General features: G+C 43.7%; 1 protein-coding gene across 1 annotated transcript; it reads right to left on the bottom strand.

The window, feature by feature from the left end:
• Nucleotides 1-266: 266 nt before the first annotated feature.
• dad1 (defender against cell death 1) lies at nt 267-7,533 on the bottom strand. Its single transcript, XM_068030908.1, has 3 exons — nt 7,259-7,533; nt 6,410-6,552; nt 267-394 (listed from the first exon to the last, which is right to left on the bottom strand). Exons 1-2 carry the CDS (start codon nt 7,470-7,472, stop codon nt 6,422-6,424), a joined length of 345 nt encoding a protein of 114 aa, XP_067887009.1. The 5' UTR covers nt 7,473-7,533; the 3' UTR covers nt 267-394; nt 6,410-6,421.
• Between the last annotated feature and the right edge of the window lie 13,586 nt (nt 7,534-21,119).

The raw sequence follows: 21,119 nt of genomic DNA on the forward strand, positions 1-21,119 counted from the left end.
GTTGCTTTTTAGGTGAGTGAAATTTAAGTCAATAAAGATGCAGCCTTTTAGTACCTCACAAACTGCACAGTGCCTGAAGTTTTGGCATGGTACCCTATCTCAGTTGGTAGTCAGTGTTCTGTGGAAAAACTGACCCATTACAGACTAGGAAAGTCATAAATTCAATCTCTAATTACTGCTCAATTAGTTAATTTCAGCTGAAGCAGAAGTCTACTTCCCCTTAACCCTTCCTTTGCTCTCAATATCAATTAAGATACAATCAGCCATTTTGTAAAAGATGTTTTATTTTTTATACATATATACGGAATGAAACAAAATGTGTAAACAAAATTCAAACAGATCCATCGCAGCGCCAATACGGGTTCCGGTCCCCCTCATTATTTCTGCTGCATGACTACAAGAAGAAAGAAAATGTTTAAAGATAGACTAATGTCATCAATAATAACAAATGTCCTGTCACAATGCTTTAACATATTTAAACCCTCTCTCAAAAAGACTGTTATACAGCACCGGAAACACACAGTTCAGTGTCCCCTTCACTGGGGAAAGAAACTCTCCTCCCCAAAAGAACACACACCTATCATGCATTAACGCCCGCCACCTTTCAAAACACACATTATAAGAGAATTTAATATGCAATCCCATTCCACTAGGGACAGACCCTTCCACCATTATAGAAGGGTTTCAATGTATGAAATGTGGCACTAGATTGGCAATGTTTTGCATCTCATCAATGGCAAGATTGCAAATGAATCCATACAAACTGCTATTCTGTGGGCTCGCACCAAAAACACAATTAGAACAGACATCCTTCAGAGAAAGGGGCCTGGCCTGCCTGTGACTCGTTTCACACTATGCCTTTCAAATGAGAAGTTAAACAAATACCTCATCTTCCCTCTCAGATAGGCATAAAAGATCCCATGGCACTATTCAAAAGAAAAGCAGGGGAGTTCTCCCAATGTCCTAACCAATATTTATCTCCTAGCTAACATCACTAATCAACAGATTATCTGGTCATTATTGCCTTGTTGTTTGTGGGACATTGCTGTGCGCAACCTGGTTGCCGTGTTTCAGATATTACAAGAATGACTACACTTCAAAACAAAAAATCAGCTGTAAAGTGTTTGGGACATCCCGAAGTCATGAAAGGTGCTAGAGGTTGGATATCCAAAATCCGGCTGTTCGAAAACCGGAACTGTCCAAATACCGGACATTTTTGAAAATATACTCAGCGGTTCTTCTTTTCCCATACATCTAGCAAAGTCTCTGGCTTGTTTAATTCTCAAGGTTCCAGATAGGATTGTCTGATTTGAGAAAGAGTGGCGGATGAATGACTTCAAAATAGTGACCAAACCGATGTAGAATGAATTGTCTGTTAATTTCAAAATCGCTATCAAACACTGATTTAAACATTTCAAACACAAACATTCAGTATAATTTGAATGGCTTGGCCCCTCCCTCAGACAAACCAACTAATTATTGCAACTACATATCAAGTTGATGCATGATTTCGGAGCGTGAAGCAGGCTTCTAACTCTTCCAAGTAGTGCGCCAGAATTGATGCCAAGCTAAATATTGCACACATTGCACATCCCAAAATATGGGAAAATCTGAAATCTGACACAGTCTTAGCCCCGAGGGTGCCATATTTTGGACATCCAACCTGTATAAAAATGCAAGTTCTCTCTTTTGATGGTTGACTCTTAATGCCCCACCAATGGACAACACTGCTTTGCTAGCCTTGAAGTTGTTCTGCTCTTCTCTCTGACGGAATTTCCGTTTGTTTCTTTTACCTTGCTCACCTTCATTGCTTTCCATTTCCCTCCTGGTATTCAATAAGATGTCTGCTAAAACTCCAAATTTCCTTCCTTAGCAACTGTCTCCGAATTATTCCATGTGGATCCAACGGAAGTTTCATATCCAGCCTGGATTACAGGTATCTCCGAGACATACAACTTTCCTCGGACTGCTGTTCTCGCCGCATCCAGAGATCCACACTCAGTGCCACGCACCACATGCACACACTCGACCTCTCCCTCCAGCAGCACCGACTCACCCTATCTCAAAGCTCTCCTACTCCGCAGTTTAATTTCATCTTTTGCATTATCTGATGTATGAACAAAAACCTTTTTCTCTTCCTTTCAGGTGTTAAAGAATGCAAGTTCCAGCAGTTCATGGGGACCAATGCCCCTCCAGATCTTTCTTCCCCTTCCTCTAACCCCATCACTTGCTGTGCATTCACAATACCCATTGACCTTCCCCTCTTGATCACTGAATGATCTACACTTAAAGGACTCTGTTTTATTCCCTTACGCCCCCCCGACTTCAATGAATTTCGCCCACAGCATGATGTTGAGCTTTTCTTCCATGGCCTTCGGGCTCACTTCTTTGGCCAGGAGTCCTCCCCGCAACCAGTGGACCCATTCACCCACCTCCAGTATTCTCCCTGCTCTTGATCTTTTCATTGAGAACTGTCAGCATGACATCGGTTGTCTTAATTTCTCTGCCCCCCTCAATCACTCTAACCTGTCTCCCTCTGAACTTGCTGCACTCCGTTCTCTAAGGTCTCACCCCAACAGGGTGATCAAACCTGCTGACAAGGGTATTGTTGTTGTCTGGCACACCGACCTCTACATTGCAGAGGTTGAGTGCCAACTCTCAAGACACCTCTTCCTACCTTCCCCTGGACCATGACCCCACCACCGAACATCAAGCCACTGTCTCCAGGTCCATCACTGACCTCATCTCCTTTGGAGATCTTTCCTCTACAGCTTCCCACCTCATAGTCCCGCAACCCCGAACATCCTGCTTCTATCTCGTTCCCAAAATCCACAAACAGGATTGTCCTGGTAGACCCATCATTTCAGCCTGTTCCTGCCCCATGGAACCTATTTCCTCCTATCTTGATTCTATTTTTTCTCCCCTTGTCCAGTGTAGTCCCACCTACATCTGTGACTCTTCTGACACCCGATGTCATTTTGACAGTTTCCAGGCACTAAGCACCTCCCCTTCACTGTGGACATCCAATCTCTCTACACCTCCATCCCCCACCAGGATGGTCTGAGGGCTCTCTGCTTCTTCCTTGAACAGAGGCCCAACCAGTCCCCATCCACCACCACCTGGCTGAACTTGTTCTCTCATTGAGCAATCGCTCCTTCAACTCCACTCACTTTCTTCAAATAAAAGGTGTTGCTATGGGTACCCCCATGATCCTAGTTATACTTGTCTTTTTGTGGGCTATTTCAAACATTCCTTGTTCCAGTACTATTCAAGCCCTCTTTCCAACTCTTTTCCAGTACACTGATGACTGTATTGGTACCATTTCCTATTCTCACCCCAAACTGGAAAACTTCAACTTTGCTTCTAATTTCCACTCTCTCTCAATTTCACATGGTCCATCTCCAACTCTTCTCTCCCGTTCCTCAACTTCTCTGTCTCGATCTCTGCGGATAGGTTGTCCAATAATATTTATTATAAGTCCACTGACCCCTACAGCTACCTCGACTGCAATTCTTCACACCTGCCTCCTGTAAAGATTCCATTCTCTCGGTTTCTTCGTCTCCACGCAGCTGTTATGATGATGCAACCTTCCACAACAGCACTTCTGATATGTCTTCCTTTTTACTCAACCAAGGATTCCCCGCACTGTGGGTGCCAGGGCCTTCGACCGTGTCCACCCTATTTCCCACACTTCTGCTCACACCTTCCCCTCCCTCCAAGAACCGCGACAGGGCTCCCCCCTGACCTCACTTCCCATCCCATCAGCCTCCATATCCAAAGGATCAGCCTCCGCCAATTCCGCCACCTCCAGCATGATACCACTATCGAACACATCTTCCCCTCCCCTCCCAGCATTCAGAAGGGACCATTCCCTCCACACCACCCTGGTCCACTCCTCCAACACCTCATCCCCTTTCCATGTCACCTTAGCATGCAAGCCAGGAGGTGTAAGACCTGCCCTTTTACCTCCTCTCTCCTCACCATATAAGGACCCAAACACTTCTTCCAGGTGAAGCAGCGATTTACTTGTACTTCTTTCAATTTAATATACTGCTCACAATGCAGTCCCCTCGACATTGGGGAGACCAAACGCAGATTGGGTGACCACTTTGCAGAACACCTACACCCAGTCCGCAAGTGTGACCCCGAGCTTCCAGCTGCTTGCCATTTTAATTCACCACCCTGCTCTCATGCCCACATTTCTGTCCTCGGCCTGCGGCGGTGTTCCAGCGAACATCAACGCAAGCTCAAGGAACAACTGATTAAGCACTCTACAGCCTTCTGGACTCAATATAAGTTCAACAATTTCAGACAATGTGCCCCTTTTTTAAAAAAAAAACATATTTTCATTTTCTATTTTATTATTTATTTTTTAACCATATGTTAGTCTTAAACGTGTTTTTCATGTTTTTGCTTTCAGACAGCTGTTCATTATTCTGCCATCAGCACTCTCTCTAGACTCGTGCTTTGTCTTTTACTACAACTATTTAGCATTCCATCTGCATTCTGTTCAATGAAATCTCTGCCATTTAATCTCACCTGCCCTCTGTCCTATCACAGACCTTCCCTTTCGTTTTTCTTTCCCACCACCCCACCACAGCTCCAGGCTAGCATAGCCTACATCCCCCAAAAAAACCTGTATAAAAACTCAAACTGAACCACTGGACGAGTAACCCAGAGACCCAGGCTACTGCTCTGGGGACAAGGGTTCGAATCCCACCATGGCAGATGGTGAAATTTGAATTCAATTAATCTGGGAATTAAAACAGCTAGTCTAAATGGTGACCATGAAACCATTGTCGATTGTTGTAAAAACCCATCTGGCTCACTAACGTCCTTTAGGGAAGGAAATCTGCCATCCTTACCTGGTCTGGTCTACATGTGACTCCAGATCCACAGCAATGTGGTTGACTCTTAAATGCCCTCTGAAATCACCTTAGCAAGCCACTCAGTTCAAGGGCAATAAATGCTGGCCTAGCCAGCGATGCCCATAAAGGCTCACTCTTTCACAAACCAAAACACCCCCCCCCCCCCCAATAAAAATGTACCTCCCTGACATACAACTCCCCTGCACAAAAGAGAGATTGCTACTATGCCAATTATACATCCCAGCCTCGTTATTACACTTGTAGTTAGACTATTGCTGAAGGGCAGCAATGCAAGATTCCAAACACACTGCAGCACAACATGCCTGGAAGCACATATCTGCTGCAATCATTGAGACACAAGTTAGTTCCCTCAACCAAGTCTGCCTTAGAAAGGGGATTGGCCACTCCAGCGCCACAGATCATGTTGTTTAATAGGACTTGCAAATGTATGAGAGGATAGACCACCTGATCATCCATTCAAGTACAGATCCTGCAGCCCACAACATACTATGACCAAGGCAGACATGTTTGCCCACAAAGAAACTGGATCTCTTTAACTAAAACAATTTTGCTACATTTGGACTGGGACTATGCTCAGCTCTCAGCTACTGGGAGATGTGTGAACATGGCCCAGGGAAACACTCATCTACTTTGGGAGGAGTCCAGGAAGGAAATACCTCAGACTGAACTTACACTGTTATGAGACAGCTTCCTGAATGCTGTCTCCCACCTTGGGGTGTCAGAGCACTGTAATAATTCTTCCGAGTTGACTATTCCAATGCACTCCTGGCTGGCCTCCCACATTCTACTCCATAAACTTGAGGTCATCCAAAACTCTGTCCTAACTCACACCAACTCCTGTTCCCTTATCACCCTTGTGCTCACTGACCTACATTGGCTCCTGATCAAGAAATGCCTTGATTTTAAAATTCTCACCTTTGTTTTCAAACTCTACATGGCATCGCCCCTCCATATTGCTGTAATATTCTCCACCCCAACACCCTCCAAGATATCTGCACTCACCTAATCCTGGCCTCTCGCCCCTGCCATTTCCACCCCTCCCTCCTCCCCCTCTGCCTTTTCCCCCACCTCCTCCCCCGTTTCCCCCTCCCTTCCCCCCACCCCTCCCGCTTTCCAGTTAGTCCCACTACCATGCTCTTCCCCCAAGCACTGCAAATGTTTCCTTTTCAAGTACATGTCCAATTCCCTTTAGAAAGTTAATAAATCTTCTTTTATCACCCTTTCAGACAGTGCTTTCCTGATCATTACTTGTGATATAACATTTACCTCATCACCTTGCTGCTTTTTCCATTATTTGCAGATATTTAAACATAAAGTAAAAATAACACCTTTACCTACTCAGTATGGACAGAACCATCAGAGGTGAAAGATAATTAATACCCTTTCTCCTACTGTTAGAATTGACTTAGACCAATCTAACCTCAGGGTGGGGAAAATCACCTTTATCTCCAGTACATTAGATAATTTCACCTGAAGACAAACAGAAAAAATCCATCTCAAAAGACAGTGCCTCCACTCACCAATATTCACACTCAACCTATGAAGTTGATCACCACCAGATGCAGGATGGTGCTGGCAAAGAGGAAGTCTGCAAATGCTCGCTCAGGTGAGATACCAATGAAATCTCCTTTGTTCTGAGGGTTGATCTGTATCCGCAAGCAAACTGTGGTAGCAGAGAGAAACCAAGAGAGTTAGTGAAAAATATTGCAGTTTTCTATTGTGGGAAAACACATAGAAATGTTTAACTATCAGTTCTGGTCATGATCAAGAAACCATGCGCTCTGCAGTTTCAACCAACCTCACTGGATGAGAAGTATTAAGAATACAACCAACACCCATTTCACCAGAGATAATCAACACATAAGATGAGATGTATTATCAAGTGATGGCCCAAGGTACATAAGGATAAGTACCAACTTCGCACAATTAAAATCAGGTCATTTGATGTCACCTTTTATTCAACTGCAGATCTCCAAGGCAAAGTAAGCCTACTATTACATCTCAGATTCAGGATAGTCTACTTCCCTCCAGGTACATTCTCCCCAGCACACAGAACAGATACCAAGTGACAGGGTCTCAAATCCCTGACAGCCAACACTCGCTCCATTAGCACACAGTTCATGGTGGCAATGAGCCATCCCCACCCTGGCCTTGTTGGTCCAGATACTCCGTGCAGCCTGCAATGGGATAACCCCCCTGCTCAGCACTCGTCTCCCCTCCCTGTACAGACAAGGCCTCAAATCTAAGCCCGAGCCCCAACCTACAACCCGGCTCCGTCACCGTCACCACCACCACCACCCCACCCCCGACCTCTCCCCCCAAGTCTCCGGTCCGGCCCCCCACATCCTCAGCCACACCCCCACCCTCACCTGCCAGCACGAAGGCTCCCACACAGGCGATGAAGCCAGACAGGAAGGAGTTGAAAGGGAAGGTACCGACCAGCGCGCAGTACAAGAACTGCGCTACTCCGCTCAGTGCCATGTACAGCAGGTACGAGTCAAGCAGCTTGAGCCGGAGCGGAGTCCCCGCCGCATACTCCTGGGAGAAGCGGCTGATCACTGACAGCACAGATCCACGCATCATCACAGAGAGAGAGAGCGAGCCGGGGGAACACAATCAACCGGACACGCACACCCACATCAGCAAAGCCGCGCGGTCCCCGCGCCAAACCGTCCGGGCACAGCCGCAGCTGCTGCAACCCCAACAAACAGGCCGGGCAAACAACGTTCCCCCTTCACACTACTGCATTCATGTTTCTTGTCTATTCATTGAAATTGTCTCCCCCCCCCCCGCCCAACAAAAGCCTAAGAATGAACTGTTCAATCACTTTACACCTCTTATTATTTCCTTTCAGTTATTTTTAAACTGTCTTTCCAAAACAAATAAAATCCTCTCTTAGAACAGAAGAAATAGGAGCAGGTGTAGGCCATACAACCACTCGAGCCAGCTCCGCCATTCAATAAGATCTTGGCTCAGCTTCTGCATCAATTCCACTTTCCCACCTGCTCACCATATCCCTAGATTCCCTGAGAGACTAAAAATCTGTCTACCCCAGCCTTAACTATATTCAACAATGGAGCATCCAGAACCCTCTGAAGTAGAGAATTCCAAAGATTCACAACCCTATGAGTGACGAAATTTCACCTCATTTCAGTCTTAAATAATCGATCCCTCACCTGTGTTCCAGATTCCCCAGCCAGGGGAAACAACCTCTCAGTGTCCACCCTGTCAAGCCCCCTCAGAATCTTGTATCTTTTGTCACAGTCTTGTGTTTTATTTTCTCTACTCAGGAAAATTGTGTGCGTCTTTAAGACTGTAAAAAGATCAGTACCCCTTTAAGAACTTTCCGGACGCTCTGTTCGGCAAGCAACAGCCACAGAGAGAGAGAGGACAGAGATTAAATGTTGCAGCTTTGACTTTTAAAATTAGCTGAGCAGCATTCAGTTGAGATCTCTCTGAGACAATTTAAATTGAAGGAAGAAAAGCTGTGTTGTTTCTCTCTCAAAATCCTACAAAGCCTCAAGCTGAGTTAATTCCATAAAAAATTAGAAAAAGCTTTTTCTTTCACAACAAATTATTGATATTTGTTGTGTTCATCACTGGAAAAAAAAAGAAGAGTTTAATCCTACAACAGCCAAACTGTTGAACCCCATCTTTGGAAGAACCTTCTGTTTCATCAGGCCTTGGAAGACTGCAAGTGAACTTTGACTGTGTTGTATTGGAAGACTCTATTTTGTCAGGAATGTAACTTGCAAAGACTTTATTTTAATCTTTTCATGCAGCTAATTAAAAACTAAACGACTCTTAGTTTGAGTATATGTATGCGAATGCGGCAGTTAGATTTTTTTTTAAATAAGAAATTATAAGGTCTTTAGATATTGGTTTATCTTTGTAGTGTTTAAGATTTTAGTTTTTTAATAAATAGTTAATTTGTTGATATCTAAAGATAGCTGGTTTGGTTCGCTTCATTCAGGGGTTACTAGATTGTTCAATTTGGCTGCTTTTTCTTTGATTTGGAAAGCTTAAAGAAATATGATGCTATCTGTGGAGCAACAGGACTGAATTGACAGTGTGTTGCTCCCACCGCGATCAGAATCATATATTTTGATTGGATACTTTGTCTTGAGTGGCGTAACAGTTTCAATGAGATCACCTCTCATTCTTCTAAACTCCAGAGAGTATAGGCCCAATTTACTCAGCCTCTCATCATTGGGCAACCCTCTCATCCCATGGAACAGTCTAGTGAATCTTCGCTATATCACATCCAATGCAAGTATATCCTTCCTTAAATATGGAGACCAAAACTGCACACAGTACTCCAGGTGTGGTCTCACCAAAGCCCTTTATAATTGTAGCAAGACTTCCTTATTCTTGTACTCCAATCTCCTCACAATAAAGGCCAACACAATAAAGTACCAGCATGCTAACTTTCTGTGCTCCTTGTATGAGTACACCCATGTCTTTCTGAGAGTGTCTCTAATTCAAAAGTTTCATACTTTGTAAAAAAAATTCTGCTTTTCTGTTCTTACCACCAAAGTGAATAATCTCACACTTTCCCATGTTATACTCCATCTGCCACCTGTTGCCCGTTCGCAACCTGTCTATATCTTTTTGCAGCCTCTTTTTGTCCTCCTTGCATCCCAGGTTGCTAAAGGAAGTGGGGGTTAAGATGGCAAAAGGGCTTGCCATAATGTTCCAATCTTCCCTGGCTATGGGGGAGGTGCCAGAGGATTTGGAGAGTGGCAAATATGACATCCTTATTCAAGAAAGGGTGTAAGGACAGTACTAGCAACTACAGGCCAATTTAACATCAGTGGTGGGTAAGATTTTAGAAACAATAAGCAGGGGAAAAAATCAGCAGACACTTGGAGATGTTTGAGTTAATTGAGGAGAGCCAGCATGGATTTGTAAAAGGGAGTACATGCTTGACTAATCTAGTTGAATTTTTTGATGAAGTAACAGAAAAGGTTGATGAGGGGAATGCAGTGGATGTTGTTTATAAGGATTTTAAGAAAGCGTTTGATAAAGTACCACATAAAAGGCTGGTTAACAAAACTGAGGCTCATTCAATAGGAGGGTCAGTATCCAATTGGATAAAAAATTGGTTTAAAGACAGAAAACAGCGAGTCGTAGTAAATGTAATAAAAGCAAAATACTGCAGATGCTGGAAATCTGAAATAAAAACAAGACATGCTGGAAATACTCAGCAGGTCTGGCAGCATCTGTGGAGAGAGAAGCAGAGTTAACGTTTCAGGTCAGTGACACTTCATCAGAACTGGCAAATGTTAGAAATGTAATAGGTTTTAAGCAAATAAAGCGGGGGTGGGTTAAGAGATAACAAAAGGCAAGGTGTTAATAGGACAGAGGGTCACAGAGAATAACTGACCAGAGGTCATGGAGCAAAGGCAAACGGTATGTTAACGGTGTGCTGAAAGACAAAGCGTCAGTGCAGAGAGGGTGTTAATTGACAGAAAAATGAACAGCCCTGGCCCAAAGCACAAACATGAAAAAAAAGTGGATAGGCATATGGTAAAAAAATGAATAATGAAACAAACTGAAATAAAATAAATAAAAATAATAAATAATAAAAAAGAAAAAATAATTAAAAATAAAAAGGGGGGTCCAACATGCTCTGAAATTATTGAACTCAATGTTCAGTCTGGCAGGCTGTAGTGTGCCTAATCAGTAAATGAGATGCTATTCCAGAGCTTGCATTGATGTTCACTAGAACACTGCAGCAATCCCAGGACAGATATGTGGGCATGAGAGCAGGGGGGAGTGTTGAAATGGCAAGCAACCGGAAGCTGGGAGTCATGCATTCAGACTGAGCGGAGGTGTTCCGCAAAGCAGTCACCCAATCTACGTCTGGTCTCCCCAATATAGAGAAGACCGCATTGTGAGCAGTGAATATAGTATACTAAATTGAAAGAAGTACAAGTAAATCGCTGCTTCACCTGAAAGGAATGTTTTGGGCCTTGGATAGTGAGGAGAGAGGAGGTAAAAGGGCAGGTGTTACACCTCCTGCGATTGCAGGGGAAGGTGCCGTGGGAAGGGGACTAGGTGTTGGGGGTAATGGAGGAGTGGACCAGGGTGTCGCGGAGGGAGTGATCCCTTCAGAATGCTGACAGGAGAGGGGAGGGGAAGATGCATTTGGTAGTGGTATCACACTGGACGTGGCAGAAATGGCGGAGAATGATCCTTTGGATGTGGAGGCTTGTAGGGTGGAAAGTGAGGACAAAGGGAATCCTGTCACAGTTCTGGGAGGGAGGGGAAGGGGTGAGGGTAGAGATGCAGGAAATGGGCCATACAGGGCCTTGTCAACCACAGTGGTGGGGGGTAATCCTCAGTTGAGGAAAAAGGAAGACATGTCAGAAGCGCTGTCATAGACGGAGAAACTGGGAGAATAGAATGGAGTCCTTACAGGAGGCAGGGTGTGAAGAAGTGTAGTCAAGGTAGCTGTGGGAGTCGGTGGGCTTGTAATGAATATTAATAGACAGCCTATCCCCACAGATGGAGACGGTGAAGTCGAGGAAGAGAAGGGAAGTGTCGGAGATGGACCATGTAAAGGTGAGAGAAGGGTGGAAATTAGAAGCAATGTTGATATAAAGATTTCCAGTTTGGGGCTGGAGCAGGGAACAGCACCGATACAATCATAGTAAGTGATTGTTTTTCAGACTGGAGGACAGAAGACAGTAGTGTTCACCAATGTTCACTGCTGGGACCACTGCTTTTTTTTGCTATATATAAATGATTTGGAACTTGGAATACAGAGTAGAATTTCAAAATTTGCTGAAGGCACCAAATTTGGAGGTGTGGCAAACAGTGAGGATGATATGAACTGCCTGCAACAGGACATAGATATGCTAGCAGAATGCGCAGACAGGTGGCAGGTGAAATTTAATACTGACAAGTGCAAGGTGATGCATTTTGGCAGAAAAGATAGGGAGAGGCAATATATACTTAATGGCACAGTTCTAAAGAGTATGCAGGAACAGAGGGAACTAGGGGTGCACATGCATCGATCTTTAATTATGGCAGGACATGTTGAGAGAGTGGTTTGTAAAACATATGGGATCTTGGGCTTCATAAATAGAGGCTTTGAGTTCAAAGGCAGAGAAGTTATGCTGAACCTTTCGAAAACTCTGGTTAGGCCCCAACTGGAGTACTGCACTTTAGGAAAGATGTGAAGGTCCTTGAGATGGTGCAGAGGAGGTTTACCAGAACGGTTCCAGAGATGGGGGATTTTAGTTACAAGGTTAAGCTGGAAAAGCTGGGGTCATTCTCCTTAGAGGAAAGGAGATTGAGGGGAGAGGGGAGATTTGATAGAGGTGTACAAGATTATGACAGGCTTAGGAAAGTGAGACAAGGAGATACTGTTCCCATTAACTGATGGTGCAAGGACTAGGGGACACAGATTGGAGGTTTAGGGCAAGAGATGCAGGGGAAATGTGAGGAAGACCTTTTTATGCAGCAGGTGATAATGACTTGGAACTCACTGCCCTTAAGGGTAGTGGAAGCAGAGACCATCAGTGACTTCAAGAGGAAATTGGATCGCTACTTGAAGGGCATAAACTTGCAGGGCTATGGGGATCAAACAGCGGAGTGGGACTGACTGGATGGCTCTGTGGAGAGCCATCATGGACTCGATGGGCCGATGACCTCCTTCTGTGCCGTAAATAACCCTATGACTCCTCACAGCTTACATTCTCACCTAGCTTTGTTTCATCAGCAAACCTGATACATTACTCTCACTGTCTTTGCCTAAGTAATTAATATAAATTATAAATAGCTGGAGCCCCAGTACTGATCCTTGCAGCACTCCGCTGGTTACAACCTGCCAACTTGATAATGTCCTGTTTATCCCTACTCTCTGCTTCCTGTCAGTTAACCAAACCTCTATCCATGGTAATATGTTACTCCCAATTCCATGTGCCCTATTCTTGCATATTAACCTTTTGTGTGGCATGTCATGCAGGTCCCCACCTGCCAAGCATAAGGCATATTAATTCTGCCACATGGACATTAAATTTCAAACTGTTGTTGAAGTGAAGAAAGGACTTACTTTAAAAAATTGCCAGATCTTGGCTGGAAAGACATTTGCATATTAACAGACAGTGTTTGGAAGGACAAAGCAGCCATTCCCTGACACATTCAACCCATAATGGACTTTTGATCACCAGATGTTGAAAGTGGGGGAGCTCGCATTCCAGGTTGACTGCTAAGATGGCCAAATACACAAACAGAATGGACTAACCTGCTGGGCAACCTGAGTTTTTTGAATTTGTGCAAAGAGTTTGGTCAGAATGCTCCTGGACTGAGAAGATCTCTCCTGCCTGGCTCACCACAGCCTCTCCTGTCTGCCTGCTCCCATCTCTTTCTCACGGAACTCCAAATCCACTGAAGACACATGAACCCCAAGAGAGAAAAGTCTCCTACAGTGAACAAGGTTTAAGAAGAATACTGGGCCCCAACAAAAAGCAAGATCTCCCTACAATAAAGGACACTACAATGAGCTCTAAGAATTGTAACACTAAAAACCTCCTCAGATATTGCCTCAAACTTTTCCACTTTATTTCTTCTGTTTTCTTTCTGTCTCTATCTGCATGTGTGTATCGCCCGTGCATGCTAGCATGGGCACGTCGTGCATCTGTAGGCATCAACCGAATTAGTGTTTTAAGTTTAATAAAATTTCACTTTTCTTCTTTAAACCTGAGAAAACCTGTTGTGCTGGTTTCTTTGCCTTATAATTAGAAAGTGGTGAAAAAGGATTCACCAAGGGGGAGCTGAAAACACAATGTGTTTAAAATTAAACCCTGTTATTATAAGCTCAGGTAAAGACTGGCTCCCGTTTATACACCCTACTAATTAAAGCCTCAAAAATCTCTAACAAATTTGTCAAACACTATTTCACTTTCATAAAACCATGTTGACTTTGTCTGATAGTACTATAATTTTCTAAGTGCATTGTTAAGACTTCCTTAATAACAGACTCTAGCATTTCCCAGATGAGTGATGTCAGGCTAACTGACCTCTAGTTTTCTCTCTCCCTCCATTCTTGAATAGCAGTGTTACATTTGCTAACATCCAATCTGCTGGGAGAATTCTAGAATCTAGGGAATTTTGGAAAATCATAACCAGTGCATCAACTATCTCTGCAGCTACCTCTTTTAGAACCCTAGGATGTAGGCCATCAGATCATGGGGATTTGTCAGCTTTCAGTCCTTTAAGTTTCTCCAATACGTATTATCCTCTCTTCCAGGGTTTGTTGATAATATACTTCTGAGAATTGTACCACCATTAAGAACAACAACAGCTTGCATTTATACTGCATTTTAACACAGTAAAATGTCCTAGGCACTTCACAAGATCATAATCAAACAAAATTTGCCACCAAGCGACATAAGGAGATATTAAGACAGGTAAACAAAAGTTTGGTCAAATAAATTTTAAGGAGTGAATAAAGGAGGAAATTAAAGCAGAGAGTCAGAGAAATTTGAGCTTAGGGCGTCAGCAGCTGAAGGCACAGCCAGCACTGGTGGAGCAATTCAAATCAGGGTGGCACAAGAGGCCAGATTGGAGAAGTGCAGATATCTCGGAGGGCTGACAAAGCTGGAGGAGGGTATAGAAATAGGGTGGTGGGGGGGGGGGGAGGGAGGGGTGAGGTCCTCAAAAGATTTGAAACAAGGGTGAGAATTTTAAAATCGAGGCTTTGCTGAACTCAGAGCCAGTGTCGATTAGTTTGCACAGGTGTGACAGGTGAACGGGTCTTGGTGTAAATTAGCATAAGGGAAGTAGAGTTTTGAATGAGCCAAGTTTATGGAAGATGCAAGGTTGAAGGCCAACCAGGCATGCATTGGAATGGATAAGTCTAGACGTAACAAAGTCATGGATGAATGTTTCAGCAGCAGATGAGCTGAGGCAGGGGCAGAGACAAAACAGATGGGGTAGGGTGGGGTGGATAGCCATTGCCACCAGGAGTTAATGGAGCGAGTGTTGGATGTCAGGGATTCAAGGCCCAGAAACCCACCACTGGGACCTGATATCTGTTCCAAGGGCGTGTGGGAGGGATCTGTACCCACTGCTATCAGTCACATGCTGTGTTGTACAAGGTGCCCTTCATCACACAACAGCACATAAAACTCAGAAATGCTGTCAACAGTGAACAGCTGAAAAGCAGCCCAGAATAAAGGCCAATGATCCCATTGGAATTGCTTCCAGATGACTGAATAGGTGCAATGCCTCCTCATTACATTGGATTTTGTTTTTAATTGTGTATGTTTTTCTCTGAAAAATGCTGTTAAGCCTCATCAATGAATATCCAGAGCACCATGTTTACCAATCTTCATAAAGCTACATACCTCCCTGCCCTATTTGGCCATCAAGTGCAAAACACTGCCGCTGGCAGAATCCCAGTTGGACTATTTTCACCCAAAGTGCATAGTTAGTAATTGTAGACTGTTAGTGACTAATTCATAATTTGAATACATTTATACATAGAAGCTGATTAAAAGGATACTCATTTCAAATATGGACACCATTTTTTAAAGTTTGAAAATTAATTACATGTAACAAATGTATTGGGGTTTTGAGAACTAATGAAAGAAAAATATGTTGAAACAAATATGTTGAACTGATGAACAGGTCCTTGAGCCACTCTGTGAATGGTACTTAAACCGACAGAGAGCAGGCAGTCAGCTGGGGAAGGAGCGAAGAGCAAAATAATAACTCAGGCTATTTAATCAACCACTTCAGCTCTTCCTCTACTACACAGACATAGAAACAACCCATAAGGATGATAGTGTCCTTAAAATTAAAAAAGCTACAATGATAACTTATCTTTATATTGAGCCTTTAATGTAGAAAAACATTCAAGGAGCTTTACAGGAGCGTTATCAAATAACAATTGACACTGAGCCTCATGAGATATTCGGTTAGCTGACTAAAAGCTTGGTCAAAGAGGTAAGTTTCAGGAGAATCTGAAAGGAGAAGAGAGAGGTAGAGAGGCCGAGAGGTTTAGGGAGCAAAATTCCAGTGCTTGAGGCCTAGATAGCTGAAGGCATGGCTGCCAATGGTGGAATGTTGGAAATCGGAGATGCGTAAGAGGGCAGAATTGGAAGAGTGAAATATTCCACAAGTATGGTGATAAGGGCCATAACACCATCACTCTGTTTTGGGTGCATAAGGTAGTGGCAAGTAAAGCAGAGAGGCTTTAGCAAGGGATGAGGTGTGGCCATCCATTAGTCAGGTTCCAGTCAAAGCCGGGATGCCCATTGAACCAGCCACATGCAGTGAGATCATGGACAGCAAATGTTTTCTTCACAAGTGAGCGGACATCTTGGGGAGATAGGGAGCGACTGTTGAACTGCCAACAGAGCTTTGGGATAGGCAGCTATAAATTATAGCTTTATGTTATGGATTAAGCAAAAATATACGTAGATAATACAATGGAGAGCCAGGCTGAATATAAAGGTTCAGAGGGGAAGTGAAAAAGCAAATAAGTGAGGCAAAGAAATGGTATGAAAAGCGACTGGCAGCTAACACAAAAGGGAATCTAAAAATCTTCTATAAGCATATAAATATTAAAAGGGTGGTAAAAGGAGGAGTAGAGCTGATTAGGGATCAAAAGGGGGATTTACACATGGAGGCAGGGGTAATAGCTAAGGTATTAAATGAATACTTTGCATCTATCTTTGCCAAGGAAGAAGATGCTTCCCAGGCCACAGTGAAACAGGAGGTAATTAATGCACTAGAAAGATTTAAAATTGATAAGGAGGAGACCTAATGTTGATAAAGCATCAGGGCCGCATGAGATGCATCCAAGGATACTGAGGGAAGTGAGAGTGGAAATTGCAGAGGCACTGGCCATAATTTTCCAGTCTTTCTTAGACTCAGGGGTGGTACCAGAGGACTGGAGAATTGCAAACATTACACCCTTGTTCAAAAACAGATGCAAAGATAAGCCCAGCAGCTACAGGCCAGTCAGTTTAACTTCGGTGGTGGGGAAATTTCTAGAAAAAATAATTTGGGACCAAATTAATAGTCACATGGACAAATGCAGATTAATTAAGGAAAGCCAGCATGGATTCATTAACTAACTTGTTGGAGTTTTTTGAAGAGGTATTAGTTAGCGTTGATGAGGGCAATGCTTTTTTAAAATTTGTTTTGTGGGATGTGGGCGTCATTGACTAGGGCAGCATTTATTGCCCATCCTTAATTGCCCTTGAACTGAGTGGCTTGCTAGGCCATTTCAGAGGGCATTTAAGAGTCAGCCACATTACTGTGGCTCTGGAATCACAGGTAGGACATTACTGAACCTGGTGGGTTTTTACAACAATCAACAATGGTTTCATGGTCACCATTAGACTAGCTTTTTAATTCAAGATTTATTAATTGAATTCAAATTTCACGGTCTGTCATGGGATTCAAACCCATTTCCCCAGAGCATTAGCCTGGGTTCTGGATTACTAGTCCAGTGACATTACCACTATGCCACCACCGCCCCATAATGATGTGGTGTACATGGACTTCCGAAAGGCATTTGATACAGTGCCGCACAACAGCCTTGTGATCAAAATTATAGCTCATGCACAGTGGGGCAGTGGTTAGCACCTCAGCCTCACAGCTCCAGAAACCTGGGTTCAATTCTGGGTACTGCCTGTGCGGAGTTTGCAAGTTCTCCCTGTGACCGCGTGGGTTTTCGCCGGGTGCTCCGGTTTCCTCCCACAGCCAAAGACTTGTAGGTGATAGGTAAATTGGCCATTGTAAATTGCCCCTAGTGTAGGTAGGTGGTAGAGAATATGGGATTACTGTAGGGTTAGTATAAATGGGTGGTTCTTGGTCGGCACAGACTCGGTGGGCCGAAGGGCCTGTTTCAGTGCTGTATCTCTAAATAAATAAATAAATGGGACAGTAGCAACATGGATACAAAATTGGCTGAGTGACAGGAAACAGAGAGTAGTGGTAAATGGATGTTCTTTGGGCTGGAGGAAGGTTTGTAGTGGAGTTCCCTAGGGGTCAGTGATGGGACCATTGCTCAACCTGATATAAATTAATGAACTAGACATTAGTGTACAGGGCACAATTTCAAAATTTGAAGATGATACGAAACTTGGGAGCATTGTGAATTGTGAGGAGGATAGTGTAGAACTTCAAAAGGACATAGAGAAGTTGGTGGAATAGGCAGACAGGTGGCAGATGAAGTTCAATGTGGAGAAATGTGAAGTGATTCATTTTGGTAAGGAAGAACATAAAGAGACAACATAACATAAAGGATACAACTCTAAAGTGGGTGCAAGGGCAGAGGGACCTGGGGGTATATGCGCATAAGTCATTGAAGGTGGCAGGACAGGTTGAGAGCGTGGTTAACAAACCCATCAGTATCCTGGGGTTTATTAATAGGGGCAGAGTGTAAAAGAGCAAGGAAGTTACCTTGAACTTGTATAAGACACTAGTTCGGCCTCAGCTGGAGTATTGCATCCATTTCTGGGCACCACACTTTAGGAAGGATATGAAGGCATTGTAGAGAGTACAAAAAAGATTCACAAGAATGGTTCCAGCGATGAGGAATTTCAGTTATGAAGATAGATTGGAGAATTTGGGACCGTTTGCCTTAGAGAAGAGAAGGCTGAGAGGAGATTTGATAGAGGTATTCAAAATCATGAGGGGTCTGGACAGACTAGATAGAGAGAAACTGTTCCCACTCATGAAAGGATCGAGAACAAGAGGGCACAGATTTAAAGTGATTGGCAAAAGAAGCAAAAGCGACATGAGGATAAACTTCTTCACGTAGCGAGTGGTTAGGATCTGGAATGTACTGCCTGAGAGTGTGGTGGAGGCAGGTTCAATCGAGGCATTCGAAAGGGAATTGGACTGTTATCTGAAAAGGAAGAATATGCAGGGTAATGGGAAGAAGGCAGGGGAATGGCATTAGGTGAATTGCTCATTTGGAGAGCTGGTGCAAACACAATGGGCTGAATGGCCTCCTTCTGTGCTGTAACAATTCTGTGATTCTGTTCGAGGTGGACAGTCTGAAACAGTAGAGTAAAGGAGATCAGGGGAAAGGAATAAGGATGGCAGTGGAAATCCTTAGAGGGAGCTGCAGAGCTCAGTAGGGATTGTTTACCCAGGAACTACCATTTTTGCAAATGGGGAAATGAACCATACCTCAGTATTCATTTAATGGACGTGTAATATTTACAACTAAAGCTGGAGGATAGCTGCAAGAAATCTCATAATACGGCAGTGCAGCAGACAATGACGTCTGAGTGGTGACATGTTTGTGTTGGGGATGTAATTGTAGCAGCCCTATAACTACAAATCACTGTTTTTAATTCAAAATGTGAAGGGCTTTAAGAAATCTGATTAATAGTGTGAGTTTGCAATATGTTTTACTCTTTTTGTTTATACTCTCTGACTTTTGACCTTTAACATCTGTGCTTGGCAACCACATTGAGTACCACATCCTGCAACAATTTAAATTGGTAATGTACGAAAACCTGGCTGGTTAGCTTGGATGTTAATATCGATCCGAGATCTTTTGAATATAAAAATATCTAATTCTTGTCAGTCAGCATTGGTTACTTATAAAGGAAGTTCTCCGGTGCCAAACTAAATTGTTCAAATAAAAGCATTTCTTAGAATAATGCAGAAAGTCTTTGTTTTGGGTTTATATCTGCTTGAGGGGGAACGTCTGGATAAGTCTCACAGGAAAGTGTGAAAGAGACTTACAGAGTACATTTCTGCCAGGGGCTTTCCCTCTTGTCTGTGGAACTGCAGCCAATAACGGCAGAAACTCCAGGAAAAACAGCAAAAATGCTCCTTATGCCAGTTTTGCAGGGTTTCTGTGGCTCTTCCATCGAAGTTACATCGATTAGATGGAAGAACCCCTGCAGAAATTCAACCAGTATATATGACATCTTACGTATCTTGTGTCAACAAAATATGAGATCTAACACATGGAGCTCACATCAAATGCAGGAGGTTTCTCCTCGCTGGATGCCATCTTTGGTAGGGCATAGTTTAAAAAAAAAATTTATTTAGAGATACAGCACTGAAACAGGCCCTTCGGCCCACCGAGTCTGTGCTGACCAACAACCACCCATTTATACTAATCCTACATTAACCCCATATTCCCTACCACATCCCCACCATTCTCCTACCACCTACCTACACTAGGGGCAATTTACAATGGCCAATTTACCTATCAACCTGCAAGTCTTTAGTTGGATGTATACATGTCGGTGGATTGTGATATCAATCAGCATTACATGCTGATTTGATATCAGCATTGCCATTTTTGAGCTCAAATCTCCAGCTAATGCCTTGCCTTAACCGTGCACAAATGAACCTGCGTTCAGCATTGGGAAGGACCCCCCACCGGTGCTATTTAAAGATATCAACTACTTTCAGGTTACTTGCTGATTGATCTTTACTGACTGTTGCTGAATTTATAGAAGTGACTTGTGGTTTGTACTGTTAGTTAAAGTTGCTGAGGTCTATAGAAAGTGATGTGGCATGTGGTGAAGGCTTTTGTCCTGATATCAATGGTTCTGCTCAGACCACTCGCTCCTCATCTTGTGTTCTATAGTTTCTATCCCCCTTTGCCTGCAGCATGATGGGGAGAATGAGCAGAAGCAGCGACACATAAGAGGACAAGCTGCTTAAAAAGGGAAGAGGAGGACGGGGAGAAGGAATCTCAGCATGAGGCCATCTTCACCCAAGGTCTTCAGGGAGCAATTTGCCCATCTCAACTTCAGCGACAGAGTGTGTGACTTCTCCATTTCATTAAGGAGTTGCTCACTGAAATGTGCCACCTGTTGCAGGCAAACCTGCAGCTTCAAAGCAGGGTGAGGATGGCATTGTCAGTGGCTGTGAAGGTGGCTGTGGCCATGAACTTTCATGCATCGGGCTCCTTCCAGACTGGAGCAGGCAATATTTGCAACATCTTTCAGTTCATCATCCCACAGTTGCACTGCCGCTCTGTATGGAAAGAGAGCTAAATAAATGTTATTCTCTCGTGCCAGAAAAAAACAGGCGGAGCGAGCACACGGCTTCTTAAGGACAGCAGGCTTCCTCATGATGCAGTGTGTCATTGCTTGTATACATATCGCTATGTGGGCACTGCATGTCAACTCTGAGATGTATCACAAATGGAATGGATTCCACTACCTCAATGTCCAGCTGGTGTGTGACAATAGACAGTGAATCATGTTGGTCAATGTCCGATATCCT

The sequence above is a fragment of the Heterodontus francisci genome, chromosome 5, assembly GCF_036365525.1.
Source record: "Heterodontus francisci isolate sHetFra1 chromosome 5, sHetFra1.hap1, whole genome shotgun sequence".
Taxonomy (NCBI): domain Eukaryota; kingdom Metazoa; phylum Chordata; class Chondrichthyes; order Heterodontiformes; family Heterodontidae; genus Heterodontus; species Heterodontus francisci.

Coding starts and splice junctions, on each gene's coding strand:
- dad1 (XM_068030908.1), bottom strand. CDS start 7,472: ATGATGCGTGGATCTGTGCTGTCAGTGATCAGCCGCTTCTCCCAGGAG. Junction 6,553..7,258: donor GGGAGCCTTCGTGCTGGCAG/GTGAGGGTGGGG, acceptor CTGCTACCACAG/TTTGCTTGCGGATACAGATC.